At 39.6% G+C, this 23,788-nt stretch overlaps 1 protein-coding gene and 1 long non-coding RNA gene across 3 annotated transcripts; both read right to left on the bottom strand.

The window, feature by feature from the left end:
* Positions 1–442: 442 nt before the first annotated feature.
* On the bottom strand, positions 443–20,223 carry ccdc149a (coiled-coil domain containing 149a). Of its 2 annotated transcripts, XM_074661819.1 has the most exons (13): positions 20,061–20,223; positions 18,813–18,974; positions 18,148–18,186; positions 17,052–17,159; positions 16,805–16,921; positions 16,105–16,277; positions 13,433–13,505; positions 13,204–13,288; positions 11,335–11,479; positions 11,077–11,153; positions 8,844–8,876; positions 4,343–4,432; positions 443–2,127 (listed from the first exon to the last, which is right to left on the bottom strand). In XM_074661819.1, the coding sequence occupies exons 1-13, from the start codon at positions 20,109–20,111 to the stop codon at positions 1,604–1,606; spliced, it is 1,677 nt and encodes a 558-aa protein (XP_074517920.1). In that variant the 5' UTR covers positions 20,112–20,223; the 3' UTR covers positions 443–1,603. The 2 variants fall into 2 exon arrangements, with proteins under 2 accessions (XP_074517920.1, XP_074517921.1); XM_074661820.1 differs by lacking the exon at positions 8,844–8,876 and having other exon boundaries at positions 444–2,127.
* A 465-nt stretch (positions 20,224–20,688) lies between these two features.
* On the bottom strand, positions 20,689–23,740 carry LOC141784322 (uncharacterized). Its single transcript, XR_012597433.1, has 4 exons — positions 23,521–23,740; positions 22,096–22,231; positions 21,862–21,965; positions 20,689–21,756 (listed from the first exon to the last, which is right to left on the bottom strand). It is a non-coding gene; the product is annotated as an uncharacterized LOC141784322 (long non-coding RNA).
* Positions 23,741–23,788: the final 48 nt, after the last annotated feature.

The raw sequence follows: 23,788 nt of genomic DNA, 5'->3' as shown, positions 1-23,788 counted from the left end.
ATTAGTTAAGACTCCATCTGGTTTATATACTTTAAACTCTTCAGGGAGAAAAAAGGCCTTCAACAGCGTGCCAAATCAGCTGCCTGGCACAGTTCCGACACTGGGTGCTCACCATAGCTTCCCAACTCGAATCCTTTCTCTCCCTTCGCCTCTTATTTTATGTCAGAGATTAAAAATAGCAAGTGGCCTTCTGCAGAATAAGCAGTTCATGGATTCTGGCTTTGACGCTGTGTTTGCCTGGAGAGGCCAGCTGTCACCTGCATGCAGGAAGAGTAGGCCTCAACACTGATTCTGAACACACAGTGAGCTCTGGGCTTTGGCTGAGAGATGGAACGGTCGTGTTCGCACATACAGTTAACAGTGCTGAGAATCTATGGTGTCTTTACCTTATATTATAAAGATATACAATAAAAAAAGAGACATACAGGTTATTGTTTTTGAAGATACTTATCCCCTACAACCTAAAGTTGACCCTGTTTTAGCACAATCAAACCCCAAAAAAGACAAATACTGCCAATTCAAAAGTACATCTTTCCAAAAGTTAAGCTCAAAAGAGAATATAAGTGTTTTTATGATTAACCCCGACCAAGTATGAAAGTTTCACGCTTGATCAATTCTCCATCAATGCTGGGAAGAAGAGAATCAAGTTAAGCTGCTCTAATCTGTAAAACAATCAAAAGACTCAGGCTGCTGCATTGAGAATTAATGAGAGACCAACTTTAGAAATCATCCAGAGTGATTTTCTGCCGATACGGGCTCATTTTCCGGTTCAGAACATGACTATCAGACACATCTAATTTGTGTGTGAAAGCTCAAACAATTATGGCAACAAGTTCACAAAGTCAGCTTCTGGAGTTCAAGTTTTGATTGGACAATTCTGCTTGTGTTGTTTTCTGCTGATACAAAAATAAAGGTTGGCATGTAATTTTACTCAAGAACACCTCACATTTTTTTCTGTACACGTGAGGTGTTTGTGAGTGGATGAAAAGACTATGTTCAAAGCTACAAAGCAGGTGCATGTAGTTGTATTAATAAATATCAAGGCACATTTAGTTTACATGAGAAAAATAAACAGCATCTGATTAGTAAGATTCATTTGTACAGATAAACAGATATCCATAGACTCTCTAATATTAATAGTAAGAACTTACACACATGTACAGCACATTCATCACAAGATTTTCTAAGTCAAATTGTCCCCCTTGTGAGATTAATAACAAAATGCAGCACTGACATTACTGGCATCCCCAAAGAAAAGAAAAAGCAAACAGTGGGGATTATCTCAACACAGAGGAAAGAGGGTTAAAGCTGCCATATTTATTATTTTTCAAGCTAAGTTTGTCCTTCAGGGTATGAAGTTTGCAACTCCATTGATATCAGAATTGGCTGTTGCAGAGAAAAAAAAGCCTGTCTGGATACAAAAAAGTGCAACTCCAGCTCTGTGAATGGTGGCTGGGAAAGTGCTTTCTGTTTTCCTGACAAAAACAGTGTCTGCAGGTGTATTGTGAGAAAAGTACAAAGGGTGATTAATGCAGTTATCAATAAGAATAAGCAGGAGAGGGATTTAAATAAGCTTCTTAAGTCTTTAAGTGATGCCAAGTGGTCACAATGACAGGTGTTTCTCAGAAGATCGACAGTGAATGTCCAAGTCCCCTGTGCTTGATACCTCTGTGGTTTGGCTTTCTGATTCTGGTGCTGGTTCAGGTGCTTCATTGTCCTGGGATTCACAGGGCTGCTGAACCACCTCTGTATGATCCACACTGTCATTTTTGATTTGAAGCCAAGGAAGGTCAGATTCAGTGTTAGGCACACCCAACGCCAGAGCTGCCTCCTCACCTTCCTCCACTGTTGATCCCAGTTCCTCGACCTCAATTCCTTCTACCTCATGCCCCGCCTCCTCCACGGGACTCCGTCCTTCCTCCGGCTCCGAGGAGCCTCCATCCCCAGCTAGGGTCACGATTTCTCCAAAACTGCTGTCAATCCCATTCGTCTCCACACCCACGAGGGGCTGCAGTCTGCTGAGAAGTGCAGGTGGGTCTTCCCTGCTGACACCATCTGTGCCAAGGTGGATGCCAGCGGTGTGGCATTCCCACAATGATTCATGGGAACTTCTGTTGTCTGACACAGCTGAGAGAGGAGAGATGAGACAAGTGGTCATTTTGCACACTTGACCTGAAGCCACAGTAACACTAGAAAATAAGAATCTTTGTCCTTTTTGGTTCCTCTAAAGGGGCCATGGCCTTAACTGTGAAAAACAAAAGCAGCATCTTAAATACCCTTGACTAATACCTTCACTGTGGGTGAATCGTTTGATGATTTTTTTTTTTAAGAGTTGGTTTAAAGGAAGCCAATTAAAGTTTCAAAGTGCACTGAGCTGACATTTTTAAATTGCTTATTTTCCTTTATATAAAAAAGCCAGAATTTAATTACTTTATTGATTTACTACGCATTTGTATTTAAAAATATAAAATACCAATTTTTCTTGGTGCATCTCCTCTGTCTTTTCCTATTCCATCTCTTGTTTGTTTTGTGCTTATGCTTACAAAACTAAACACCGACTGTCTCAAGAAGGGACAAAACAGTCTCAGAGCACACTATAATACATTTAAGGACAAGACTCCAGATTTGATTCAAGATACAAAGATTATTGACCTTTTAAAAAAGTGTATTTATATCCATTATTTTGGCCTTTTTTGTAATTTCAGTTTACACTGCAAAGATAAAAAATAAAGTTAGGAGAAAGGAAGAATTTTGCGTCAAGGTATAGCTCTGACCACAAGGGGGCACCAGAACTAAAGAACTATTCAGAGTTACACTCTCATTCCCCAAAAGTAAGCGAACTGGATAAAATGTTTTTTTTTTGTTGTTGTTGTTTTTTTTTTAAATAATTTAAATAAATTATGGTTTCCAAATCCTTTAAACACAATAATTATTTGGTAAAAGTGCAAAGACAACATATCAAATATAGAAGACTCTTATCATTATCTAATGGAAAAATATTTGCTCATGATGAAAAACCTAGGGGAACATTATCCACATAGTATTATGGCTGGGAATGAAAAGGGACATGCATTCATTCCTTTAAAATTTTTAGAGTGCTGATTTGATTTAAATTACGATTCTTGGATATTTCCGATTTTTAGTTGTTTTTTTTTGGTTTAGTTTTTTTTTTTTTTTAGCAGCAAACCATGTGTGTCTACAGACTATATCAGGAGCCATATTTTCCCATAAAATGCATATCATGTGAGTCAGAGAAAAATTTCACCCTCTGCTGGAGAAAAGTGGTAACTTTTTCCCAATCCAGTTTATAAACAAAGACTGAAATGAAGAATTTGAATTAGAAAAAAAAAATCAATTTTTGAAAAAGAATCCTGATTTTGGTATTATCAAACAAAAAACTTCTATGGGCCTGAACTTAGTCAACATGGACTGACATGGAGCTATCATGTGGTTGGAAGAATTAATTTTGACATTCTTTAAGTAAAAGCTAAATTTTAATCTGAATTCCAATTTTTTTAATCAGCATTTTATTCAGCTTTATTTGGATTTAGGGTTGTTCATGAAGGGCATAGACAGTGTGAAAAAAATGGAGAAAACAACTTTTACAAAGAGAGTTCTGACAGACCAGGGCTGTAACATCAAACCAGTGGGAGAACATTCAAAAGAAAACACTAAACAAACTTTCCTCTTTTCAAGTCCAACCACTGTGTCAACACAGAAAGTTATTTCAATTACTTATGTGACTGAAGTGCTTCCATGGCAACAGGCTAAATATAGCAGCAGTGCCCCAGACAAGGGGACGCAAGACGAGTGTGACGCCCCGCATCTCACGACAGCAACAGCTTAGTTCTGCTTCTTTGCCAAAATATGCTCTCACTTTGGGGATTACTGACCCATATTTGTGGATGTGCAGGCAAAAAGGTTAAATACTGCACATGGAGTCCCAGCCACCTTTCCCCAAACACGCACAAAACCCACACACAAACACACTCACAAACACCCATGCATGCATGCAAAAAGACACTGGAAGAAAGCAACACTACTTGAGCTGGCATCCATATTTATGGGGCCCCCTCCCCCCTTCCTCCTTTCAAAGAGAACACGGCAGAAGTTTCTGAATGTCAGCGGGCGAGAATTTGCCTCACATTTCCAAAATGCCATGGCATTTGGGCAGCTTGCACCAATGAGAGGCAGAGAGGAGTGCAGGCCGGATGGGGAAGGACTCGGGTTAAACATGGAGGGTAGTAGGAGAATTTAGCACGTAGCGGCTAATTACAGTGTGCCGTGTTTATGCCGTTAGCTTTGGGTGCTCTTGAAAGCCACTTCCACACAATTAACTCACCTTTGGGTGGCAGCACTAGGGGCTGAGATGTGACACGTGTTGGATGCAGCTCTGGTTGCAGGTTTTCACTAAGCGGGATTTCTCGTGTACCTGTGAGTCCACCAGAGACAAAAACACAAAGTAAGAGAGAGGTATGAAGATTGGATGGAGCTCATCCAAGCACATGCATGTCGGGTAGCTTACAAACACACTCACACACACACACACGCACGTATGCTTTGCAGAGCTCACAGGAAGTGGCTTCACTTCCCTGTCATCTGTCTTCATTAGTGATGGCTGCACGCCTCTTAGGCTGACACCATATGCTACTCATAGCAGACTCTGTACTATAAACCAGACATCACGCATACACACACGGGACTGTTTTCACACACACATGCGCACGCTTGGGTTTCTGAGTGTGCACATCAGCCTTTTCTTTCACAAAGAGCCTGTGAATAGGCCTGTTTCTGACCATTCGAGTGTGAGGCTCAAAAACAAACAGAAGAATGGGAAAATGGATGGCTGGGTGACACGATGCGTGAGAATCATGAATGGTGAACGGAGACCATATTGTTATGAATGTGGTCCATATTGTTATGGATGCTCAGTGCTGACACTGATGTGGGAGCAGTGAGTGGGAGGGTGGGCTGGAGGCTGAGTGTCAAGAAAAAAAAGTTTCTCAAAAACTTCTTTCTCACAACTTAAAGTGTTGACATTTGTGAATTTGAGTGAAATGTCAAATTTTTAATTCATCAATTACTTTGGTTTGTTTATCACTGAGTACACTCCAAGCTACTGATATTACCATGAGCTGTAGCTTGTGTTTATTGCTCATTAGCAAATGTTAGCATGCTTACATTATAAACAGAGATATTAATATGATAGACATTATGCTAAATACCAGTATTGTTATTTGAGTGACTGATAAAATATAAAGATGGACTCTTTGTCACAGGGGGAGGAAGTAGAAGTACTGCCAAAGTGATGCCAAGATAGCCCAGCAGGGGGCTGACAACCTGTGCATTTGGTGTTGATGCAACTTGCACTCAAGTTTTGCTATTTAACATTTAAATGGCAAAGTCCTCTTAGGCTGGTACAGTCCATGACATAACAGCTGTTTGTGTTGAATCAGAGCTCACAGTGACAATAAGTTCAGTGATTCTCGTCTTAGTGTTTGTTTTGACAACTCCCATCATTCTTCTTATCTGCTTATTCAATAATTCTAGTGATGCAATAGCTGCAGAATGAAACCGGACCCTGGGCTAAAACTTAGCCAAACCACTAAAACTGAATTTAAAAGAAAATTGGATTTTTAGACCTTGATCAGCGAGCTCAGGACTAACTTAAAAAAACAACAACTTGCATTTGATGTGAATTTGATTCATCTCCCATCTGTTCCCATACTGGAGGTGGATTTAACTTTAACTGCAGCAAGTCACCAGGAAAAGCTCTAGATCTAATGGCTTCTCTATTGAGGAGCTGTTTTGTCATCCATCCTTTTTCACAGTATAGGTTCTGAGCATATTAGAAAGCTAACATTAGCATTAGGCTGGAACATGTGCACAGACAATGTAACTCGTTATCTTGTTTCATAAAAACTTACTCTTAAAAAGGAAAGTTTCAAATATCTCATGTAAAATTAAAAGTAAAATTATAACTTAAAGACACTTTTGAAAAATGTTCGAGTGGTATCAATTGATATAAGCATCAGACTTTGATGCTTCTTGAAATACACTGGACGATAAACCAGCTTGGTTATTTCTAGATAAACAGCACTGACCAAGCTGATAACATACAATCAACAAGGTAGTCCTGCTGGCGTGGCTACTGTTGAATGATTTTCATGCTTGCCTAAATGTCCATTTTGCGCTTCGGCATTTAACATTCTGCAACCCCGCAGTAACCGCTGTTTCCTCTAAATGATGAGATTTAAACAGCTGTTAGCAAGTGTTTAATGGTGATACTGTTACAATGGATGGAATAATTCAAGTCCAAGATCAAATAAAATTCTCTGGAATCTACAAAAACAATACACTACTTATCTATCTGTTCTCAATTCTGATTGGTCAAACCCAGGAACAATAATTTGACTTGTTTATATTAATTATGCTAATTGCACAATGAGTAGGGTCCCTCTGCTTTGCATCAAAGGCTTGTTCAACCTTTAAGGCAGGGGTCACCAACCTTTTTGAGACCGAGGGCTACCTCATGGGAAGTGAGTGACACAAAAGGCTACTTTTTAATAACATTAGTAGAAGAGGTAAAACTATGTGAAGAGACTGCTAACAGGTCAATGTTAATTATTGTAAAATTATTTTCAATGATTTACAGATTTATGGTTGTTACAGTTAGCGCTGCAGCCTCACAGCGTGAAGGTCACTGGTTCTAATCCCCACCTCGGCCGGTGGGCCTTTCTGTGTGGAGTTTGCATGTTCTCCCCGGTGCATGCGCGGGTTCTCTCCAGGTACTCTGGTTTCCTGCCACAGTCCAAAAACATGCTCACATGCTCACTCTAAATTGTCCCTTGGTGTGAGTGTGTGAGTGAATGGTTGTCTGTCTCTATGTGTCAGCCCTGCGATTGACTAGAGACTAGTCCAGGGTATACCCCACCTCTCGCCCAATGACAGCTGAGATAGACTCTAGCCACCCGCGACCCTGAACAGGATAAGCGGTATAGAAAATGGATGGATTTACGGAACAATGATGGTAGGAAGGTGCTCAATTGTGACCAGTGCTGTTTTTTGGAACATGCCTCGCAGGCATCTTAAGTGGTTCTTGCGAGCACCCAGGTGCCCACAACACTGCACCACGTTGTTGACCCCTGCTTTAAGGAATTCTACTTTGCAGAACCACCTGCTCACTATAACTTATCTCTATGTTTGTGTCCTCCAAAGATTCAGTGTAACACAGTACAAGGAAAGATTTAAACTCCTTACAGTGTGAGGGTAAGACGAAGTGAATATGGATAAAATTTTCCATCTTATTTGTAATTCTACGTTTTTGTTCAGTGAAGATTCAGAGAAGCCTCTGAAATTGAAGAAGCTTAGCTGACCTGTTAGCTTTAGGACTAGGTTACCTTCAAGTTTTGAAATAAGAGTAATAAAGAAGTTCTGTTGTTTCAAAGCCTATACTTGGATAGTGGTTTGATTATTGGGTTGTAGAGTCCAGACTTTGCAGAGATACGCATCTACAAAAGCAAAGCAGCACTCAGACACAGAAGGTTTCTATCTTCTCTTCACTCTCATGCAATTACAACAAACTATAGATGTATATGCCACAAAGATAACAGGCTGTTCCGCATCATATGATACTGAAATACCAGATCACAAGCTTTATAGAGAAGTCTGTCAAACAGTCCCATGTTTGAACTCTACACTGTGTACAAGCTAGCTTCAGAGTGACAAGGTAATACCTTTCTTCTTCTTTGGAGAAGTCTGTAACTCCACCAAAACAGACTTTTATGGCTGCACTCTGTATCCACCTCTGTCTTTTCAATAGCTGATGCACACTGACAGGCTTTCAATTGCTGTGTTACGTTCTGGGTTGCACTCATTCAGAAGGGTGGGCTGGCAGGGATCTATCAATCACAACTTTATCTGACTCACTGCGTCCACGACATTGTTATTGTTTTTGGCTCTCCCTCATCCGGAGACAACATAGTCACCTCAAGTGTTTTCGGGGCCTCAGGTAGGCAGCCAAGGCCTTCCATCCTATCCTGTTTAGCTCTAATATCCATCAGCCGAACTTCACATCACATCAAGGCCGCACGCGCTCACATCTCTCTCTATATTTCTGTCTCCCTAACTGTGGTGGACAGCGCGGTCGTCAGGCAATCTGGGCCCCCCTCGCCTACAAATTCCCTAATAACGGCACATTCCCCTAAATGTGTTTGTAATGTGGGCAATCATTTTCAGTAATGGATGCTTGTCAGTTTTATAGCGGTGAGAATGACGGTCTCATGACAGGGCACCTCCATTCAGCTGCAGCACTGCCACATCGCAGTGTTGTTTATACATGGCACAACATCTCCCTCTAGTGGACAAAGCACGAAACCATTTTCGCCAGTTAGGTTGTCTTGTTGGATTTTGATCTTCTTTTTTGACAGAAAACCAAATTTAGAAAACATTTATGAAAGTTTCAAGTCTATGCTTTTTTAAAATAACCAATTGTCTGAAAGTGTAAATGTTTTAAAAGTTGTACGCAAGACCTGTTTTACAGCATTTAAAGGAGGCATGTTGATGGAAATATTACTCCATTGTATTTACAGATGAGGTCTCTCTCACCCTTATAAATGAAAAACTCGTGATAGTTAAAAAAAGTGTTGACATGGGGAGACATCCACTGATCAGGAGGATCACTGGTTTCATGGACTGACACATGAGCAGATGGGTTAATGGGGATGACACATAGTGAACGGTAGGTTTGAGGTGACAAATTTTCTGGGTATCTGCCCAGATTTGTCCTGGCATGAGACAGTGGAGGGCATGAATGGGCTAAGTGGGGTAGAAGGAATACATACTCCCAATTCCAACAGATATGTGGTAGGTCAAGCCTGAGATGCAGCCAAAGAGAGAAAACACACATTATTATCAGTGAAAAAGTCACCATATGTTTTTAGATTTAAAAACAGAGTGAAATCAGTTTGAGAAACCAACATAATTCCAAACACTATATTTAATTCAGTGCAACGACAATGCATTAAAAGTTGAAACTGAAAAAAAAAATGTGAAACATACATGCGCACTAATTTGGGACGATAGCCTGTTCACCGTCACGTTTTACCTCCTGTTCTTGAAACAATCTGTAAATGTTTGGGAGCTGAGGAGACCTGTTCAAAAGCTGAATGATATCCCATGTTTTCCTGATACTGGACTTCAGCTGCTCAAAGGTTTCCACTGCTGACTCATATCTGTTTTAAACCCAGAGCCCTCTGACAGCCCGGAAATCACAGCCATCCGGATTTAAATCATCACTAGAGGATCATCAATGTGAAACTGTAAAACTAGTGATGAACCTCTTCTTACCTTTACTTCTGTGATACCCAGCCTCTCTGAAATGCTCTTATTAAACTCATTCATGTTATAAACCTGTTCCAAATTAAAAGTGGAGTCCACAGGATTTTCCCTAAAGATAAAACATGAACTTTTACAGGAATAATCCAGCTCAATCGTCACTTCTAAACCTCTATACACATATGTCAGTGTCTGTGTCCGCCTCAAACCCTCTGCTCAGCCTGTATGCTAATGTTTTAGTTGTGTTAGGAGTAAGCATGGTTACCTCAGCCAATCACAGTACGCCCAGTGTACAAGTAACTTGGTGTGTTGATTAGCAAGTGGAAAAAGCTACCCTAAGTGGCTACAATACTTGACGTTGCATGGAGCAAGAAAAACGCAATCAAAGTAAAAAGAAACCCTAAACAGTTGAGCCGAAGCTTGGCTCAGCTTTCACCTGATTTCCAGTGCTTGGAGAGAATTTTTGGTTGGCTTTTCACTATAAACAGATATGTGTCAAATAAACCAGTGATTAGCTTGTGCTAACATGCCAAGTCAGGTGTATGACTCTTGAGTCTCACACATAGAAATGCGATGCCACTGGTGGTTGCTGGGCTAGTGAGTGTGTTCACGAAGTCACGGCAGTGTGGGTGGGTGTGCGCTGCTGCTGGCACTGAGCCAAGGAGGAGGAGCCAAGTTTGAATGTTGTTTTTACTAACAAGTAACGAAAAATTCCAGCAGACCCTACCTTTAACCTTTTTTAACTGAAAGATGTTCCTGCAGGTGCTTTTTATGTCAATCTCCCGACGGTTTTGCAATGTGTTGCATGCATCCAGTTTACAATTTGCATATATTTTTAAAATCAGTCATTCTTTTGTCATTTTTCTTTGCTCTATTTTCAGATGCAGTCTTTAGTAAATCATTAACTGTAAACGACAGGAATGACAGGCTTGCTAACACACCAACACAAACACCCCTCTAATCATGAGGTCATGTTTGCAGAAGGCGTGCAGCAGTTAGAGGTACCAACCAGGTCAAATCATAAACAGAGAAGTCAAAAAGGTGTTGTGAGAGTGGAGGTTAAGACTGCTACATCATCCTCACAGATGACTTATATTCATACTTTATGGAATCATAAAGGAAACATAAAAATATCTGATTAAAGTGATAAAAAATCCTTGATTTGTCAGTGGGCCATGTTCCGTTGTATCAGACAAGAGAGCTAACAGGAGACAGACAATAAGGAAAGTAGATTTGGGGAAGAGATGCAGAAGAAGAGTTGGGACAAGGAGTCCAACCAGTCCAACAGCCTCTGTGCAGGGGGCACGTTTTAAAATGCAGTATGAAGCAGCATTTGGCAAAACTGAATTAGTAGAAATGGAATACAGTTTTCAAGAGTATGATTAAGTTTGTGTAGTCACTTGAAAATAAACATTTTGTTTTGTTTTGGTGAATTTTGCGAATGAGCTTTTCAATAGGAGCCACCTCCCCTTTCATGGAGGTTGACATTTATTAATAGTTGGGGTTATTAGCATTTTTGTATCAGTGGGTAGAAGCCAAGCACCACTGGTTAAAAAGACAAAAAAATAGTATAAAAGAGATCTGTTGTGTGCACAAAGTCTGTATAAAAGTTGTAAAAACCCTGAAAATACTGTAACTTCTCTGTATTTAGCAAACAGGTTGTTTCAGGATTTAACATGGAAACTGATGTTGTAGAGCCTAAATGTTTCATTTTCTATAGAGACTTTCACAGTTGGTTACCTGGAAGACTCCAGAGTCCCGAAACCTCCAAGGTCTTCAGCTTCCTTTCCAAATCTGCAACTCTGTTTCCCAAGATCCTGTGGACCAAGCGCTACGTGTCAGCTTGCAGGGAAATGATGGCAATGCTTGAGTGTATTTGTGTGACAGTGTTTGCTTTGAGGGTGGAGGAGCAGGATTCTCAGGATGGGTGGGCAAATATTTTAAGTGTCAGTCTGGGTTAAATTAGGAAATTATTTTTTACAAGCTGCAAGAGATCACCTGTTGGTGTGCCTCTGGTGCTGGATGACCAGGTTCTTCTCATGAATGGTCTCCAGCAGAGCCGTGGCCAAGGACTTGAGGTCGGATATGGACTGAGGCGTGGCTGGAAGACTGCAGCCCTGCTCTTCCAGAAGCATCTCTTGGACTAAACATAAAGTGGAATAAAGTGGAAACAAAGGATGGAAGGGAAAATAGGTAAAGAGTCCATAGTTCACAATAAAGAGCATTTGTCAGAAACTGATCTCTGTTTACAGTCTCCATAAATAAAAGTCACATCTGTACTCTGGGGTCTGAATTTAAGGATGAGGAGTGTTTTAGAATCCATTACTAGTGGTGTTTTAATCCAAACAGCATTGACAAATACTACTAGGGTTTGGTGAAATAAGCAGGTGGAAAGCAAGCCTGGTTCCCATCGTCACTAATCCAATGCCAATAACTTAATACATTTTAATACATAAAAACAGGTTTCTGCGTGCAATTGCAATAAAAAAAAACTGTTCTTGACCAGAAATTTCAACAAAAGCAACCAGTCTCCATGATGACTGATTTTCCAGGATCCATCACACAAGCATTTTTAAAGAAACTTGCTTCCTCTCTTGAGGACACACCCGACAAAGGTAACACTAGCTTTTTACAAATCTGCATCATAAATTTCTTAATTTGACCAACTTAAGATCTGTTAGATGCCAGTAAATTACCAAAGAAACACTTTCATTTTCTGGCTTGTACGGCAGAAGTTAGCTCATGAAAACATTACAGACTGGTTACAAAAATGAAATTCAGCAAGGACACTCTCTCCTTAGCTGTTTTCCATGTGGGGCTGGGCGATGATGGCAAAAAACAAAATCATGATTAATTGAACCTTCTACCTCGATGTTTGTTAACTCAAGACTATCCCACTTAACTGTTTATTCTGTAATTTTGAAACAAGTAACTGAAATGAACATGCACAGGTGAACAATTAAGGGTTATTTTTTAAGCAACGAAACTGAAAACACAGCCTGTGTTTCTGAGACTAACTTTAATTTCCTCATCTCAAGTTTGCTGAAATAACAACTGTGACAAATGTGCAAAATTGTCAAGTCTGTCCTTAAGAAGAGAAAAAAAACAACTTTTAAAATGTTCATTGAACAGAGGTTGCATCAATCATCTCTGATTTACTGCCGATGGGCACCAGATGGCTTGGTTGTTTGCGTTCCACTGCTTTGCTCTCTACACAAACATTTTTTTCCAGCATACACAAAGTCTTCTGAAATGTGATTGGTCATTTCTACTTGGGCTACAAACTTTTCCGAAAAGGAAATAAGGGCACTTGTTATGCTGAATATTGAGGCCATTTGGTAAAGATTCTTTTTTTGTGCAGAATTAGCAAGAAGACATTAAGTTCTAACATTAAATTTCAAAATAATTTAGTAATAAAACTTTCACATTTAGCCTTAAAACATAGATTAGAGCTACAACAGGGGTGATATACCATCAGAGTAGGAAAACAGCATGACATGAGGAAGACAGAGATGGAGCATTACAAACAGCTGTCTACTAGGTGACACTCTCCTAACTTTAACTCCGTAGCCCACTGTGCTGCTTCTGCCAGCGACTGTCAGTCATCATGGCAGGCTCATTTTCCTGCCAGTGGTGCTCTCCACCACTCAGAATACAATTAGTAGCACAGCTGGAGTCCAGGCACTGGCTTGAGGGATTGGCAAAAGACAAAAGTTATTGAATAATGCAATAAGACAGCGAGAGACAAAGAAAGGAAACTGAAACACAAAGTTTACGTGATCAAAAACGAGGTGAGGAAGAACATTTCAGGGGGCCTTCAACCTTTTCCAGAACAGCTGCTCTGCTTTAAAAGGTTTGAATTTTCACCTTGTTTGGCTGAGAGGACTCCAGTGAGAGGGCTGCTGTTTGATTTTCCATATGTGCTGGAGTTTTTCCTCCTCTCAAGAGCCGTCTGTGGGAGACCAAAGAAAGCTGTGTTTGATGTGCGATATAAATTAAAGGAACCTCTTGTTCTTTCAGAGCACATGCACAAGAATACAAATTTAGTCAAGATTCACAATCTGTCCGTGTCTGAGTAGAAGCTTTTTATCTCTACCTTGTACTTCATGATGTTGGATTTCAGCAGGTTCACCTCCTCCTGTAGTTGGCCAAAACGCTCGTGCAAATACCTGTAAGACATTTGTAGTTTTGATATGACGCTGAGAGAATGAAGAACAATGCGAAGATAAAATTGAGAGTATTTTCTGTGATAGGTTTGATGGTTTAATTTTCACCTAAAGCTCAAGCATTCTTCATGACCAGTTTTTATTTTGGCTCCTCTTGCATCACTAGAATTTTAAGTGTGCGAACACACCACTGCTTCTAGGCACTCTGTGATGAAGCAGGTTATTTGTGCAAATCATCAAGTGACACAAAACTCAAACTTTTTGAGAGGGGAGGGTGATCTTCAAACTCCATTCTGGTCTGTTGTCATCCAACAAGGTTGAGCTGCAAAACATTACAGATGTATAATACAGATGCAGTTTGTGATCTTAGAGGCAGATATGTGTAGTGTTTTTGGGGCACACCGGAACAAGAATTTCAAGAGCTGAATGAACTTAAGTTTATGTCATGAAACACAAACGATAAACACAAAGTTCAGATTTCATTTTGGTCTTTGGAGGTGAAATTGCTTGATTTTCAATGCCAATCATGCACTGAGCAATATGAAAGAAAATGTTCCACCTTCCAGATCCATCTGTGAGTTAGAGGCCATGTGGTGTGATGGGGCACAGTGGTCATAAATATGATTTTAAATCTAACAACTGTAGATAAAATGCAAAGGCACCGAAACATCCCTTTTTTCTGTCACCCTCTGGATGATGAGGCTTTAGGGCAGTCTGATCCTCCCCCAGTCAGAAAAGACCTTGTGTCTTTACATGGTTTTAAATGAAATTTACTCTCGTTGATTTTATTTGGGTTTGGTGTGAAAGCACCATGGCACTTTTAATTTTTACTGAACACAAATCAGAAGAAGCTGTCAGAAATTTCTCAGTAGATCTGAAGAGAGCAAAGGGAAATGAAAGAAAACTCTGAATTTTGCCAGGAAAGATGTAACAGTAAAATATGTTGAAAGAGCCAGTGGCGTAGTACAGGGTTTTGTTTCAAGGAGGAACATAAATAATCAACTGGAGCTTAATATTACTGGGTTGATATTAAGCATGACAGAGTCATCCATCATCTGCTCGCCATTAAAGCTATGGTGTACAATTTGGAAGCTTTGTACATCTTAATAACACCGTTTATAGGGGCTGTTATGGTCCTATGGTCCAATCTACACAATATAAAGACCAAAAAGAATGAAAAAAAATCCATTCAGTATATCTGCTGCAAAGCTGCATACTAGTTGACCAATCCGAACTGCGCATGGCATGCGTGGTTCAGATTGGTCCATGAGTCCATCCAATCCCCTGTCTCCCTCGCTTTGCACCGTCATGCCCATGGTCCCACCTCGTCCATCCCCACTACCCCTCTCACGTCAGCTAGCTGCTCAGCTACCGAAGCGTCATAGAGCCAGAGAAGACCGAAACCAGGAAGCTGTTACTGTTACCCTCCACAGGGAAGGGAAGAAAACGAAAAAGTTTTAAGGAAAAGGCTGAAGCAAGGAAGAATTATGAGCGATACAGGTGCCAACAGAGACTGAATATTGGAGAAATGTAAGACCGGTGGAAAAAGCTACAGAGGGATTTGGGACTGAAGACTGACGTTGAGACAGCTGAGTTTCTGTTAAACAGGTGATGACTTTGGTTACCACAGTGGGAGATTTCAGCTGAATAATTCTGGTTAGTCTGTGCCTGTACTGGCTAAGGACTGAACGCTGCTGGTCGGAACGGGTCGGCTCTGTCAATAGATTTTAGCACAAGTTAGCCACACATCTTTAGCCTTGTAAACTGAGCTGGTGAAGACACGCCGAGAAAGGTAAAGCCCACAGTCGGCTCTGCTCTGATCAGCTGGCAGTGGCAACGCCAGACCTGCTTCGCCGGCTAATTCATGGTTTTGATTGCGCCGGTCCAATTGAAGAAGCTACCACTGTGTGTTACAAAGAGGGTGACTGTCTTGTTTGTTACATTTTCTGCCCGCCAGCTTCTTGCTCTGTTGGAGGGGGCGTGTTGTTAGAAGGCGAAGAAGGGCGATATGAGCTGGCGGGCGGGATGAGTGAGGCTGCGTTTTTCAAATGTGTCTCATCAGCCAAACTGGGTTTCAGATCGTAGACCATAGCTTTAAGACTAAAAACACCTTTGCCACAGTGAGAGACAAGAGGGACTGTAGGGAGGCTGTATGAAAAAATGGATGGAACAGATGGAACTTGGGTCTAACTCTGAAATTAAATGTTGAATAAATTTTTCACAAACATTGACGCTTCTATCTTGAAGAGTAAAATCAAGTCCCAGTCATTGGTAATTTATGTGATATAGATTATCTGTATTCAAAATTAGTCAATTGTACTTGTTCAATTCATCATTATCTCATGTTTTTCTGTTTGCCGTGAAACATTTTAGCAGGAAATCAGCAAAAGGCTATCTGACTTGGGTTTTTCTTTGTCTTAATTTACTTTATTTAAGTTTTCAAAGAGGAAGGGATTTTTGAGTATGCGTGTGTTTTTTTACTTTCTGGAAAGCTGCAGCTGGTAGGAAACATTCATACCATTTAATATTGGACAGCCAGAGACAGACTGCCACTAGACACAGAGGAAGTTCTTTAAATGAGATCACAGTTTGTTCCACTCACCTGTTCTCCATGCAGAGGGCATCTATATCGATAATGCGTGCCTCATGGTTGCCCAAAATGTGGTTGAGCTCCACATTAACTCTATACGCCTTCTCCCTGAACACGTTTCGCTCGGCTTTCACATCCTGCAGCTCGTCTGTCAGAGCCTTCATGTTGTGCTCCATTTCCTCCATCTGTAAAAAGCAAGCCAGGCAACAAAATGTTTGTGAGCTTTAAGAGATTTTTTAGAGCTTTGCTTTCATAATGTAGAGTTAGCTGAGAGTGCAAACACTTGTTCCTACAATCGGCAACTTCAGGGCTTTCTATTATAAAACCTGTCCTGTGAATGTTTTCAGCTGAGAAAGTGGCTTCACTAGAGCAGATCTGAGGTAAGTCTTTGGTCAAGAGCATCAGCAGCTACAGTCTTTGAAGGACAAAAGAAGCTCTGTCATAGTAGTAAAACTGATTCACATACTCAATATTTGTTTTTTCAAATATCAAGACAAGTTTTTGCAGTATAGTCAAATAGTTTTTAACTTTCAATTAGGTTCATGGACCCTTTACATGGTCTCATCTGACATCAAGATAGTTTTTCTTTGACGTGGAACAGTTTCAATACATCTATTAAGTCTTAGGCACTGAAAAGCTAAGAGCTGTAATAACATTCTGTGCATACTTTTTTTTAAGGATCCGTTTTAAGAACAGAAGGATGTGTTCCAACCTGGAGTCCTGCACTCTCAAGCTGGCGAACAAGATCCTCTCGCTCATGTGCAGGGAAATGGCGTGCCCCAACCTCTTCATCCCCTAGCCTCTGTCTCGTAATTGTCATCCTCAAGAGCTGTAGAAGAAAAAAAAATCACATTGTAAATTTGCTTCTTTTCTCAGACACATTAAATCACACACTGGGCTGCTTCTCCTTGAATGACACTGACGTGTCTTTGTGTGCATGCAGCTACAAGTGACTTTACCTTGTTATCTCCCTGGGCCTCCGCCAGCCTCTGTGTCAGCTCCTTCACCTCTTCAGCAAGCTGCTTTGCTCGATCCCGCGAGTCTCTCAACAGCTGAGCCAGGTTCACCTGAGGAGAAGGTTGAGAGGAGAGAATGAGGTGAAGCAGACAGACAGCCTGAAGCAAAACATTGGAAAGTTGTGGAACAGCTGGTGGCAGCAAAATAGGGCCATTAAGCAAAAGCCAAAATCAGCTCAGAAGCATTTATAACTATGGAGAAACAGTTGAGAAGGAACTTTTTTAAGTTGTTGACATCACCAGTCTGTCCTTCAAAATGAAAATGTGTTTTTTTTAATCACTATATATTCAGGAAACTCTTAAACTGGTGGCTCTGTGTCATCAAAGCAACAGGGTCATCAACTTGTCATGGCTGTTTTTCCTGTGCACTTCTAAAAACTGAATTCTTACCAAGTGTTTTGTCTTATTTTAAGTAAAAATAATATGAGCCACATTTAATTGATCAGTCCAGGAAAATGTCTTGTTTCAAGTTATTTTAAGACAAAAACAAGGTCTTCATTGCTTGCAACGAGTAAAAAAAATCTGCCAATGGTACAAGAAAAATTTACTAGAAAATTTACTTGAAACTAGAATAATGTCTTAATACAAGGTACTTTTCTCTTGTTCCATTGACAGATTTTTTTTACTTGTTTCAAGCAATTCAGACCTCATTTTTGTCTTAAATAACTTAAAACAAGACATTTTTCTGGACCAGTCAGGTAAACGTGGCTCATATTAAGTCTAAACAGACATTTTCTACTGAAAATAAGACAAAAACACTAGATAAGATTTCAGCTTTTTTTTTGCAGTGTGTAATTAAAGAATTGCCAGGTCACAGACAGAACTCACTAAATTACTGTTTGACTTGGTGCCATAAAGCAAGCATATGATCTGTATTGTTTAAGTATACAGACATGTTTGTTCACAAAAGATCTTGTAATAAATAATTGGTTATCCTAACCACACTAAATTGGTGTAACAAAATAAGAGAGAACAAAAACAAAACTTAAATTATGCTAAGCACTTCTGGCATAAGCAGCAGGCATAAACTGAAACTTACTTGGTTACGTTTTTCTGGTGGCAAAGACGTGTCTCCATCCTGAAAAATAAAACCAGTTGGATTATTCTTTCTGTGCTTTAGTTACAACAAAAAAAAACATTTTTAGATATTTCTGTGCACAAGGGGTGTTTCATTAGTATTTACATGCAAACTCAGACTAACTGGCTTGTCTAAAGGTAAGAAAACACAAGAAAATATTGGGCAAAAAAATCAACACAACCTTTTCTCACTGCTAAACACTGGGTCACAGCAACAAAATTTCCAGAATTTTGGCCCAATATTACAAATAATTGAATAATGTTTTTTGCACTGACATCAGAGCAAATATGGCTGCCCCTATTAACAGAAAAAGTGAAACTTTCTTCCCAAAAAGTATCTGTCTTTAAAGTAGACTGCATAGTGTACAGATTTCTCAGCCTTTAGACATATAAAACAACTTTTCTCCCAGTGGCAACAAAGTAATGCAGAAAACCTTTTTTTTCTATTTGCATAATTTGATGCAAAATAAGCTCTACTTTGTGTATATTTTTACCATAGTGGAAAATTTCTTTGGAAAGCATTTTGTGACCCCCTTATCATTGTTTCATGGCCCCCACTTTTTGGAACCACTGGTTTAGCTAACTTAACACTGAAAGATGTTATCATTAAAGGCCTGAACCACTCACGATAAGTTCCCTGTACTTTTTCTTCAGTCCCTGATGGCGCTCCCTCAGCTGGTTGGCCATCAGCTTGTACTGGTCTCTTTCCTGTTGACAGGTGTCCAGCTCCTTGGACAGAATGAGGAGAGCCTCTTTCTTGCTCTCCAGCTTGCGTTTGCACACCAGGAACTACAGGACGCGTCACAAACAGACAGAACAGACAGCAAAGGCTGAAATGGTCAAATGACTCAGCTGTACAAATTATGGCATCCAGTTCCTTTCAGGTGGAAAACACACAGGAGCCGAGTGTTGAAAGTTTAGATAAGACTGGATGAAAGAACAAGAGAAAACCCTGATAGCTGGCAGACCAGCTCATAACCAAATTTAACAGCTGCCACTGCCATGAAGCTAAAAGTGCAGTAGTTTATTTAATATGGTGCCATTTAAAGTTCATTAAAGCTATCAACTTTTTTTTTCCCCAACTAGGGAATAACATTGTAAATATTGTTTAATCTGTAGAGCATATATTTCGCTGTCATTACTCATGCAATACTGGCACCAAATAGATTACCAGTGCAATGATACAGTCCTGTACACAATTATCTTTAATTTTGCCACGTCATTACTTCATGACACATGTGGTGGCACTACTGACACAAACCCTGCCTTTTTACATGCATCTAATTTTCTTCAGAGCATCATATAATAAGATATGTTACAGCCTGCATGGTGGTTGCCATTTATTTAAGTAAAGCAGAAGGGCTACGTCGCGATAATATCGTTGTCATGGGCAATGTTTCAGGCATGTGAGATACCCTTCAATTCCCACCTCTTTAAATTTTGTCTTACAGGGTGACATATATTTGAAGAAAAGAAAAAAAGACATGCAGTACCTTAGCATCTCTAAACTACACTCTAGTCAGTCAATTTATTGTATACATTGATGCTAGCAACGATAGCATGTAGCCCCACAGGTGGGTTTTATCTGTTAGGGCACCTTGCGTGTTTAAGAGGTGGGCAGAAGGAGTGTCCCCGCATTTCAAACCCAAGAGGCTCGGATGCTGTCGGCCTGCGTGCTAGCTTACACCGTCAACGAAACAACCCTTTCTAACAGAGGTTCAAGATAATACGCGCTTTTTCATAGTGATGTGGAACAGCTCCTTAGTCTACCTCTCCAAAGAGCACAGTGCTCTTCCCATATGGACGGCGGAGCCGACGAGAAAAATCAGTCCGTGTCCGCAACAGCTGTCAACGGTCCTCTTCACTCTCACTCACCTCGCTAACAAGCCCCTGCCAGTCGCTCTCACTTCTCTTGGAAGACTGCATTGTCCGAAATATCTATAAAAAATGTCAGAGTGCAACAAGGTGCCTCTCCGCCTCCGTCCAGGATGCTTCTCCTCTTTTTGTTTATCTTGCAACGTCACTTTTTTCTTTTATAGCTGTTTATCAAGTCACCCGTGACGAGAGGCGATATGACTTCCGGTAAAGATAAAAAAAATAAAAGATACAAATTTTACGTTATTGAACGCAAGCTTAAGCAAAATCTTCAATTCAACTACTCAGTTGCCTGCGAATAAAAACAGCCTTATATTTTATTCACCAAGCATCAGTGTGTTCGTGAAAAATAAGAAAAAAAGGTCGGTAACGTTTAATACTGTCTGTCTAACAACAAAACGGAAGTAGTTAAAGGTTCCTTCGTAATAAAAGCACAACGTTTGACGATAAGCTAAGATGCATATTACAACTACTACATGAGGAAAAGTAATTTGCTCAAATCCAATCTTAATTAAAATAAATTTTTAGTAATTTCAAATGCAACCCTAAATGTTATAATAATGAAGTCGCAGTCATATGTGCCACAAAAAAGCTTTATTATATTTCTCAAACATTCACTTGTGCATTTTCTTGGAAAAATGATTGTAAAACAATTTCTTACTGCATGTAACATTTATCAGTGTCTTTGTAGCATATAAAAAATTCTAAAATAGCATAATATGTTGAAAAAAAATAAAACAAACAAGCAAAATCCCAATAATTGTATCCACTTAGGACAACAAATTATTCACATTAACATTCATATCAGCAGATGGCACACCCTCTCATTTGAAGCTGGCTGGGTGATTCGTCATGTATCTCCAGGCACTCACATTTCAAAAATTGCAGTTAGGCAAGACATGAACGCACACTTTTACTGAAGAGGAGAGGTCTTGACCTAGAACAAAGCACTTTGTAGTACAAGCTATTAAAAATGATATACAACCTTTTAGTGTAATATACTCTAACCTACATATATTTTAAATGTCTTTTAACTGTAAAATTAGGAGATCTACAAAAAACACAGAAAAAATTAATTACATTCTAGAGTTCCTCTTTCATGCTCTTGGTAAACTTGTTAGGCTTGATTCATTACCACCTCTTCACCAGACTTTAGTCTTTTATTCTTAATTTGTTTTTAGATTGCTTCATATGACTGCCTTAAGAGCACATATACTATGTTTTGGTGTTCATTATATACAATTGTTCACTCATTTTCAAAGAACCAGGCCCCTAATGTTTGTACTTCTATAGTAATAGATAAATGTAGAATTCCCTGTTCAGATAACCACACAGCAAAGGGTTTTATATCAGCTGCAGTTAATTTTAATCCACTTGGTGACAGCAGACCTCATTAAGATTCTGATTAAAACCCAACTAAATCAGATGGCTGGGGCTTAAAGCCTGGTGTCGCTTTTCAAGTTGGTTTGGTGGATGGTCCTTGAGATTCTTGAACTGGGATCATGACATGTTCATCTAAGTTTGTAGATGACACTGTAGCTGTGGAGGCCTCACATCCTCTTGAACCTGTCCCCATTGAAACATTCCCTTCAGGGCTGGATCTGAATTCCATCCTACCTTTTTTGCAAATGTGAATACATGTACAAGCAGAGCAGGAAACATCTTCATCTGATAAAGTTCTGCTACTTTTATACGCCTACAAAAAAAGAAAAGTAAAACTATGTTACCAACAAGTATCTGTGTCATTAAAGTAGACTTCTTTATGCCAGCATTTCTCAGCATTTGGACAATTTAAACTAACCTGTGACCGATGGCGTTTCGAATGAAGCGCAGTAGATCCAGAATGTGGTCATCATAGGGACGGCGTCTCCATTTCTCCATGTCCTCGACCAACTCTGATGAAAACTTAACACAAACAAGAGCTATTAGTTGTACTCAGGGAAAGATAATTTTATTCAGAAAGCAGTCCAGCTTTGAAAAAAGAAAAAAAAACAGATAAAATGAAAAAAAAAAAAAAAAGTTATATTGCTCACACCTGACTTTTCCACTCACTGAAGAGCCCTTTCTGGGTACAATCGTACACCCATGAATCCAATCTCTCATCAGTATTTTCAGCATTTTGATGCTTTGTAAATTCCAGGTTTCCGATCTCTTTCAGATAATTTACCCTGCTGAAAAAGTGAAATTTGACATTTAAGGCAAACGATAGATACACAGTGAAAAACCAAACTGATGGGGTGATGGGATAGCCTCATGGTGAAGTAGAGGCATTTAAAGAGGATATAGTCATGAGTTTGATTCCAGCCTGTTGCTCTTAAACTGGATATCACCTCCCTACTCCCCAACCCAGTTTCTTACTTTATCCACTGTCCCACCCTCTTTGAATGAAGGCATAAAAATCTTTTGTATGCCAGGGAGCAGGGGAGCTAAAACTAAAGACACATTTAGTTTAGTTGTTCAAAGGTAAACCAATCAAGTTTTGGTTATCATATTGAATGAAATTCTTAGATCACGTAATCCAATAGTTTTAATCAGACCTTTGGTTTGTACAATTTGTTGTCGAAACTTTTATTTGTATTTTGCACTTGACTTGTTTACTCATTACAGTGATAAAGTAAATAAAGTTAACTCAGGCTACCAATGAAGCCTTTCAGTACAGTAAAGTAAAAACAAAGAGAAACTGACAGAGCAGAAGCACAGATACTTCTGGCAGAGGAACAAATCAAACTGACCAGACTGCAGCAAACTAGAGAAAAATTTTAAATCCGCCATCTGACAGCAGAGCTTAAAGACGCTGGACTCTCCTTCACAGATGAAGAAGAACCGTGGACATTTTTTTGATTATTATTTCGCTAACTTTTAGAAATTTAGCCTTTTTTTTTTTTTTTTACATTTCAGACATTTTCAAAATATCCACTTTGTAATTTTTTATGTTTATCAGTTATTCAGTTGATGTGGCTCAGGGGTCATAAAGAAATTAAAAATAGAAGTGGATTTTAATGTTATTTTTGTTTTTGTTTTATTCTCAATAAAAAAACAGCTACAATGACTCCATGTTGGCTCTTCCACCTGTTATTCTTTACAGAGCTGGTGGCCCACATTATGATATGTTATCCCATTTAGAACACTGCTAATCCAGATTTGGTAATCTTGAAAACTGTGTATGCGGATCAGGGTGATCCAATCCAATGTTGCTTTGAAAAAATGGTGTAAAACTGAGATGGACTACCTGATCCTGGTTAGCAAGAAATGGGATTTCCAAATCTGGGTCATTTTGATCCGGATTAAATACTTTGAACAACTGGCCCCTTTAGATATCTAGATTTAGAGATGTTTGTCTCTGGAAAAAAGATTGCAGACCATCCAAAAACCTGACAACGCCTTTCAATAGATATAGAAAAACAGGGTGGTGGGGTATCAAATAAATTGATCTCTAAGTTCAATATTATTCACATCTTACTTCTCTTGGCTCCAGAAGAAAGGATGATTCAGGCATTCTCCAACTGTCGGTCTCCTCACTGGTTCTTCATGGATCATCCACTCAATGAGATCCTTTGCCACCACATCTTGAACATGGTCCAGAGTGTACTTCCCTTCAGCAATGTTATACTCACATTCATAATCTTCATCACCAAATGGATGGTGACCTCCAGAGAGGATGTAATAAATCAGCATCCCTGCCACCTTAAGAATTAACAGAAGCATTAACAAAAGAAGGGATTTTTCAG

This window comes from Halichoeres trimaculatus, unplaced genomic scaffold, assembly GCF_033239565.1.
Source record: "Halichoeres trimaculatus isolate MK-OKI-2021-1 unplaced genomic scaffold, fHalTri1.1 fHalTri1_scaffold_22, whole genome shotgun sequence".
Lineage (NCBI taxonomy): Eukaryota > Metazoa > Chordata > Actinopteri > Labriformes > Labridae > Halichoeres > Halichoeres trimaculatus.
The sequence above is the reverse complement of the archived record's forward strand: the minus strand, read 5'-3'. Positions and strand labels throughout refer to the sequence as shown.

Excerpts from the sequence above, each read along its gene's own strand:
- ccdc149a (XM_074661819.1), bottom strand. The coding sequence starts at position 20,111 with ATGCAGTCTTCCAAGAGAAGTGAGAGCGACTGGCAGGGGCTTGTTAGC. Across the intron at positions 18,975-20,060 it reads GGCAGGGGCTTGTTAGCGAG|TTCCTGGTGTGCAAACGCAA; the intron begins GTGAGTGAGAGT and ends CGCGTCCTGTAG. Across the intron at positions 16,922-17,051 it reads AGGCCCAGGGAGATAACAAG|CTCTTGAGGATGACAATTAC; the intron begins GTAAAGTCACTT and ends TTTCTTCTACAG.